The sequence below is a fragment of the Leucoraja erinacea genome, chromosome 27 (assembly GCF_028641065.1).
Source record: "Leucoraja erinacea ecotype New England chromosome 27, Leri_hhj_1, whole genome shotgun sequence".
NCBI lineage: Eukaryota > Metazoa > Chordata > Chondrichthyes > Rajiformes > Rajidae > Leucoraja > Leucoraja erinaceus.
The window spans coordinates 5,808,111-5,816,235 of NC_073403.1; the positions used below are offsets into that span (position 1 = coordinate 5,808,111).

Genomic DNA, 8,125 nt, shown 5'->3' on the forward strand with positions numbered 1-8,125 from the left:
TTAAGTAGATAGGGGGGTAAAGAGGGCAGAAGGTCATAAGGAATAGGAGCAGAATTAGGCCATTCGGCCCATCAAGTCTACTTCGCCATTCAATCATGGCTGATCTATCTCTCCCTCCTAACCCCATTCTCCTGCCTTCTCCCCATAACCTCTGACATCCGCACTAATCAAGTGCTTGCCTTTATTGGTCGGGACATTTAGTGTGTGTATTAGGAAGTCATGTTGCATCTTTATGGGGCCTTGTTTAGTTTAGTTTTAGTTTAGAGTTTCAGAGCAGAAACAGGCCCTTCGGCCCACCCAGTCTGCATCGACTAGCGATCCCCGCATGCTAACACTATCTTATACACTCTATGCACAATTTAGGATTTTTACCAAAGCCAATGAACCTACAAACCAGCGCGCCTTTACACCATAGACACAAAATGCCGCAGTAACTCAGCGGGTCAGGCAGCATCACTGGAGTCAAAGATATAGGTGACGTTTCAGGTCGAGACCCTGATGAAGGTTTGCAAAAGGGTCTCGACCCAAAACGTCATCTCCTCCTTGTCTCCTGAGATGCTGCCTGACCCGCTGAGAGACTGCAGCGTTTTGTGCCGTGGGGATATTGCAGATTTAGCTCCCCTGAAACGGAGCTGTATTTCTTGTCGGAGGCAGCTTGTCTGAACACGGGGCTGTTCCAGTTCGCCTATATCCTGGGGGTGTGTTGTGGAGGTCTCTGTCATTCTGCAACGATTCTACACGGATTTTTAATCTGGCAACACAAGGGGGACATGGCCTTAAATTTAGAGGCAGTCAGTATTCAGGTTGAGATGGACAAACCAAGAACAGCAGATGCAGGTTTACACCGAAGATAGACTCAAAGTGCTGGAGTAACTCACCGGGTCAGGCAGCATCTCTGGAGAGAGGGATTGGCTGACGTTTTGGGTTGGGGGTTTCAAAGCCGGGGGGGGGGGGGGGGGGGGGGGAGATGAAGAGCGGATAGAGAGAACAGATCATAGAAACATAGAAACATAGACAATAGGTGCAGGAGGAGGCCATTCGGCCCTTCGAACCAGCACCGCCATTCAATGTGATCATGGCTGATCATCCCCAATCAGTACCCCGTTCCTGCCTTCTCCCTATATCCCCTGACTCCGCTATTTTTAAGAGCCCTATCTAGCTCTCTCTTGAAAGCATCCAGAGAACCTGCCTCCACCGCCCTCTGAGGCAGAGAATTCCACAGACTCGCCACTCTCTGTGAGAAAAAGTGTTTCCTCGTCTCCGTTCTAAATGGCTTACTCCTTATTCTTAAACTGCGTGTGTCCCCTGGTTCTGGACTCCCCCAACATCGGGAACATGTTTCCTGCCTCTAGCGTGCCCAAACCCTTAACAATCTTAATAATACAGTGTGGAAACAGGCCATTCGGCCCACCGAGTCCGTGCCGACTAGCGATCACCCCTGTACACTAGCACTACCCTACACACACTGGGGACAATGGACAATTTTACTAAAGCTGAGTAACCTACAAGCCTGCACGCCTTTGCACCGAAGATAGACACAAAATGCTGGAGTAACTCAGCGGGCGAGGCAGCATCTCTAAGGGGTGTGGGAGGAAACCGGAGCACCCAGAGAAACCCCACGGGGAGAACGTGCAAACTCTGTACAGACAGCACGCGTGGTCGGGGATCAGGATCGAACCCGGGCCTTCGGCGCTGTGAGGCAGTGACTCTACCGCTGCGCCACCGTACGGCAGTGTGAAGAGCAGGTCTAACTGGACATGGGTGCGGGTGAGAGCGGGGAGGTGTTGGGGCCAAATGAGCTGCTAATGTTATGTCACTATAGGGTTCACTGTCAGGACTAATGCCCATTAACACAGTGTTATTACAGCGTGCAGCTTGGCGCCCATCACTGGTACTGCTGGGGCTGACGTAAAATATGGTTATGTTATCAGTGAGTCATAATAACAGCAGTAAGCCTTCATAATGCTCCAGCTCTGTTGATTCATGGTGTCCCTCTCTCCATACATCATGTGTAAGGTGCTGCTCTGGTTAAAGGTTGATGGATGAGTGTGTTGTCAAGATCTTTACTCCAGCTTGTAAACAGACGTGGCAAAAGCTTCGCAGATAAGAGCATCTAGTGGGAGAATAACAACATCCAGCAGCCAGCCGCTCAGTCCTGGCAACTGTCGTGGGAAGTTGGGCCACGGGTTCATTGTGAGTGGGGGGGGGAAAGATTTGACGAATCCGAGGGGTAACTTCATCACACAAAAAAAGTGGTGGGTGTATGGAACGAGCTGCCGGAGGGGGTAGTCGAGGCTGGGACTATCCCACCGTTTAAGAAACAGTTAGACAGGTACATGGATAGATCATAAGATCGTGTGATAGGAGCAGAATTAGACCATTCGGCCCATCAAGTCTACTCCGCTATTCAATCATGGCTGACCTCTCGCCCTTCTAACCCCATTCTCCTGCCTTCTCCCCATAACCCCTGATACCCCTACTAATCAAGAACCTGTCTATCTCTGCCTTAAAAGTATCCACTGACTTGGCCTCCACAGCCCTCTGTGGCAAAGAATTCCACAGATTCACCATCCTCTGACCAAAGAAATTCAGCCTCATCTACTTCCTAAAAGAACGTCCTTTAATTCTGAGGCTGTGACCTCTGGTCCTAGACTCTCCCACTAGTGGAAACATCCTCTCCACATCCACTCTATCCAGGATAGGACAGGGATATGGGCCAAATGCAGGCAGGTGGGGAATAATGTAGATGGGACGGGTTGGGCGGTATGGGCAAGTTGGGCCGAATGGCCTCTTTCCTCACTGTGTGATTCAAAGAGGTTCCTCCTCATCTCCGTTCTAAAAGTGGCAGCCTTTAACTCTGAGGCTGCGACCTCTGGTCTTAGACTCTCCTACTAGTGAAAACATCCTCTCCACATCCACTCTGTCCAAGCCTTTCACTGTTCTGTGCTGTCAAACGCTCACCATATGCTAACCCACTCATTCCTGGAATCATTCTTGCCAACCTCCTCCACACCCTCTCCAGAGCCAGCACATCCTTCCCCAGATATGGGGCCCAAATTTGCTCACAATACTCCAAATGCGGCCTTAAGGGGTTGGACAGGCTAGATGCAGGAAGATTATTCCCGATATTGGGGGAAGTCCAGAACAAGGGGTCACAGTTTAAGGATAAAGGGGAAATCTTTTAGGACCGAGATGAGGAAAACATTTTTTACACAGAGAGTGGTGAATCTGTGGAATTCTCTGCCACAGAAGGTAGTTGAGGCCACAGTTCATTGGCTGGGTTTAAGAGGGAGTTAGATGTGGCCCTTGTGGCTAAAGGGATGGAGAGAAGGCAGGTACGGGATATTTATTTGAATGATCAGCCATGATCATATTGAATGGCAGTGCAGGCTCGAAGTGCCGAATAGCCTAGTCCTGCACCTATTTTCTATGTTTCTATGTTTCTGACCAGCGTCTTATCGAGCCTCAACGTTACATCCCTGTTTTTGTACACAAGCCCTCTTGAAATAAATGCTAGGGTTGAGTTTGTTGTCGTAACTACAGAGTGAGTTAGCTTTCTTTACACCCATCTCTGTTGCCGATCGGAACAGCAAACCTCCCCATAGAAACCAATGCCGAACACAACTCCCGCTCAGAGTCCAGTTGCCGCGATTAGCCGGCATCTGTGCCGCCCCTTCCCAGCTCCGGGATAAACATTCCAAAGGCCCGCTTTGAGGTTTCAACAACTCTCTCTCTCTCTCTCTCTCTTTCTCCCTGTTGTGTGATTCTGTTGCCATGGAACGGAGCTGGGCCTTGGCAGAAGGCCAGAGTACATAGCCCTCGAACCCTGCGGCAGTCATGGCCCAATCCCCCCGCCCCGTCCCACAGACTTGTTCTGCCAAGTTGCCAACCCTGGGGATCTAGTGTGTCCAGTGTATTGACACCGCCTGCCGTCACCATCTCTCCTGCAGCCTCGCTGTTGGAGCATCAACCTTCGTGTACGTGCAGGGAATGGAGGGGACATGGATTAAGTTTGAGTTTAGTCTATTGTCAACAGTAAACATGGCTCAGTGAAAGGATTTTTTTGTTGCGTGCCAGACCAGTCAGCAGAAAGACACAAAATGCTGGAGTAACTCAGACGGGTGCCGGCAGTCGCTGAAAAAGTCGCGTAAGTGGGACAGGCCCAATAACTCAGCGGGACAGGCAGCATCTCTGGAGAGAAGGAATGGGTGACGTTTCGGGTCGAGACCCTCCTTCAGACCCAGAAAATCACCCATCCCTTCTCTCCGGATATGCTGCCGACCCGCTGAGTTATTGGGCCTGTCCCACTTGCGCGACTTTTTCAGCGACTGCCGGCACCCGCCGTAGGTGGTTGCAAGTCGCCGAATATTTTCGACATGTTGTATATTCAGCGGCGACCAGAAAGACGCTACGACTCTTTGGGCGACTGAGGCGACTACTCACGACCAGTACAGGCGGCATGTCGCGGGGGTGACGCCTGTATGGTCGTGAGTAGTCGCCTAAAGAGTCGTACCTTGTTCTGGTCGCCACTGGATTTTCAACATGTTGACATTTTTCAGCAACCTGCAACCATCTATGACGGATGCCGGCAGTCGCTGAAAAAGTTGCGACAGGCCCCATGACATGGATAGATCCTTTTGTGTCTACCACTTTAGTTTAGTTTCGAGAGACAGCATGGAAACAGGCCCTTCAGCCCACCGAGTCCGTGCCACCCAGCGACCCTCACACACTAACACTATCCTATACATAGTAGGGACAATTGACATTTATACCAAAGCCAATTAGCCTACAAATCTGTATGTATTTTAAATGTGGGAGGAAAGATCATCGGAAACCGAAGATCTTGGAGAAAACCCACGCAGGTCACGGGGAGAACATACAAATTCCTTACAGACAGCGCCCGTGGTCAGGATCGAACCCGGGTCTCTGGCGCTGTGAGGCAGCAACTCTACCCGCTGCGCCACCGTGCCGGAGTTGTTCAGGGTTCTGGGTTGGGTCGTACCCACGGCCAACTGGCTCGGAGAGGATGGGGGACTCAGGGAATGATGGATGCCTTTTTATCCTTTGCTTCCAGGACTACAACGCATACGGGTGGTGGGTTGGTGAGATGGAAGGAATTATCGGGATCGTCCCAAAGGACTACCTCATGACTGCCTATGACATGTGAAGAAGCATCGGTCAGTGTTTAAACTTACAAAATTCTTAAGGGTTTGGTCTCCAAATCTGAGGAAGGACATTATTGCCATAGAGGGAGTGCAGAGACGGTTCACCAGACTGATTCCTGGGATGTCAGGACTGTCTTATGAAGAAAGACTGGATAGACTTGGTTTATATTCTCTAGAATTTAGAAGATTGAGAGGGGATCTTACAGAAACTTACAAAATTCTTAAGGGGTTGGACAGGCTAGATGCAGGAAGATTGTTCCCGATGTTGGGGAAGTCCAGGACAAGGGGTCACAGCTTAAGGATAAGGGGGAAATCCTTTAAAACCGAGATGAGGAGAACTTTTTTCACACAGAGAGTAGTGAATCTCTGGAACTCTTTGCCGCAGAGGGTAGTTGAGGCCACAGTTCATTGGCTACATTTAAGAGGGAGTTAGATGTGGCCCTTGTGGCTAAAGGGATCAGGGGGTATGGAGAGAAGGCAGGTACGGGATACTGAGTTGGATGATCAGCCATGATCATATTGAATGGCGGTGCAGGCTCGAAGGGCCGAATGGCCTACTCCTGCACCTAATTTCTATGTTTCTATGTTTCTATGTTTCACCAGTCACCAAACCAGCCCCATCTTGACTTGTCCTCGTTGACCAGGTGTTGGCGTCAAACGTTCATAGAAACATAGAAACATAGAAACATAGAAATTAGGTGCAGGAGTAGGCCATTCGGCCCTTCGAGCCTGCACCGCCATTCAAATGATCATGGCTGATCATCCAACTCAGTATCCCGTACCTGCCTTCTCTCCATACCCCCTGATCCCCTTAGCCACAAGGGCCACATCTAACTCCCTCTTAAATATAGCCAATGAACTGGCCTCAACTACCCTCTGTGGCAGAGAGTTCCAGAGATTCACCACTCTCTGCGTGAAAAAAAAGTTCTTCTCATCTCGGTTTTAAAGGATTTCCCCTTTATCCTTAATAAGGCTAATTTATCCTTAATGTTCATGGAGAGAAATTGTTGCCTTTCCCGAGTTGTTAAAATTGGGATCCAAGGGTGTGTTTGGCCAATGGGGAGTGAAGGGGTTGAGGCGGATGGGTGGTATTGAATCCCGGAAAACATTCCCGGCTGATCCCAGTATTCCCAAAGATCTACTACTTCCCGGTGTTGGGGGAGTCCACAACCAGGGGCCACGGTTTAAGAATAAGGAGTAAGCCATTTGGAACGGAGACGAGGAAACACTTTTTCTCGGTTTATTTGTAAACCAGTATCTGCAGTTCCTTGTTTCCACAGGGAATAAAAACTCCATGTTAAGGGGAACAAAATAACACAGATTGTGCGTGGGCTGATAGAGAGGAGTCTCCACCCATGTAGAACGGCAAGCACTGATTTATAAATTGATAAGTGATAGGAAGAGAATAAGGCCATTCGGCCCATCAATTCTACTCCGCCATTCAACCATGGCTGATCTATCTCTCCCCCCTAACCCCATTCTCCTGCCCTTTTCCCCATAACCCCTGACACCCGTACTAATCAAGAATCTATCTATCTCTGCCTTAAAAATATCCATTGACTCGGCCTCCACGGCCGTCTGCGGCAATGAATTCCACAGATTCACCACCCTCTGACTGAATCAATTCCTCCTCGTCTCCGTCCTAACGTTACGTCCTGGTCTCTCCCGCTAGTAGGGTTGGTCAGAGCAGCTGAGTGTGTGGGAGGGAGATGGTGGGTTGCTGAGTTGATTGTTTTTGAAGAGAGGGACCGGGTGGATGTCTTGCCATAGCTTGTGTTTTATTCTGTGTTCCAGCGGCGGATCCCACCAGCGGCCGGCCTCAGCCCACCCTTGTCCAGACCGAAGGCAGGGCGGGTGTGAGCTTGTCAGCGGATCGACGGTGAAAGGAAGTTTCTTTGTGGCCGGTTTTGAGTGGTGACCGGGGGCAGCTGGAGTTGGGGAGCAGGAAGATCAGAAACTTGCGCGCTCTCTCCTGCATCCAAATAAAGACTTGTTTCACCCATGGCACGTCTCACCCTAAATTATTGCTGAATCTTGAGATCGTAGATGGTCCAAGACCGTTCAATGGCGCTTTAGCTCGTCAAGTCACGCAGTGAAGTTTTTTTCATATATCACACATGCGGGCGCCAGCGTTGTTGACCCCATTATGCAAAGTCCACAAAGTCTGGTCGGCCCGCGAGTTCAATGTACTGGAGAAGTTCCCGTGAACTGTGAGAGAACAGAGCGGCTGGGCTTGTACACTCTGGAGTTTAGAAGGATGAGAGGGAAATCTCATTGAAACATATAAGATTGTTAAGGGCTTGGACACGCTAGAGGCAGGAAACATGTTCCCGGTGTTGGGGGAGTCCAGAACCAGGGGCCACACACAGTTTAAGAATAAGGAGTAAGCCATTTAGAACGGAGACGAGGAAACACTTTTTCTCACAGAGAGTTGTGAGTCTGTGGAATTTTCTGCCTCAGAGGGCGGTGGAGGCCGGTTCTCTGGATGCTTTCAAGAGAGAGCGAGATAGGGCTCTTAAAAATAGCGGAGTCAGGGGATATGGGGAGAAGGCAGGAACGGGGTACTGATTGGGGATGATCAGCCATGATCACAGTGAATGGCGGTGCAGGCTCGAAGGGCCGAATGGCCTACTCCTGCACCTATTGTCTATTGAACCCACGCCCCCTCTCCTCTCCTCGCCTCGCCTGGACATCTTTGTGTCTTCAGACTGAAACGTCACCGATTCCTTCTCTCCAGAGATGCTGCCTGTCCCGCTGAGTTACTCCAGCATTTTGTGTCTAACTTTGATTTAAACCAGCCTCTGCAGTTCTTTCCTACACAGGGTTGTAGGTTAGTTGGCTTGGTATAAAAAATATAAAATTGTCCCTAGTGTGTGTAGAGTGGTGTTAGTGTGCGGGGGTCGCTGGTCGGTGCGGACTCGGTGGGCCGAAGGGCCTGTTTCCGCGCTGTATCTCTAAAC

At 50.1% G+C, this 8,125-nt stretch overlaps 1 protein-coding gene across 1 annotated transcript in view; it reads left to right on the forward strand.

Moving 5' to 3' along the window:
- The window catches only part of LOC129710131 (src kinase-associated phosphoprotein 2-like), a 295,021-nt gene extending 287,854 nt beyond the window's left edge, over window positions 1-7,167 (forward strand). The window contains exons 12-13 of the mRNA XM_055656879.1: window positions 5,075-5,177; window positions 6,960-7,167. Of these exons, the coding sequence (XP_055512854.1) occupies window positions 5,075-5,167 (93 nt within the window). The 3' untranslated portion in view covers window positions 5,168-5,177; window positions 6,960-7,167. The remainder of the gene's footprint in view (window positions 1-5,074; window positions 5,178-6,959) is intronic.
- Window positions 7,168-8,125: the final 958 nt, after the last annotated feature.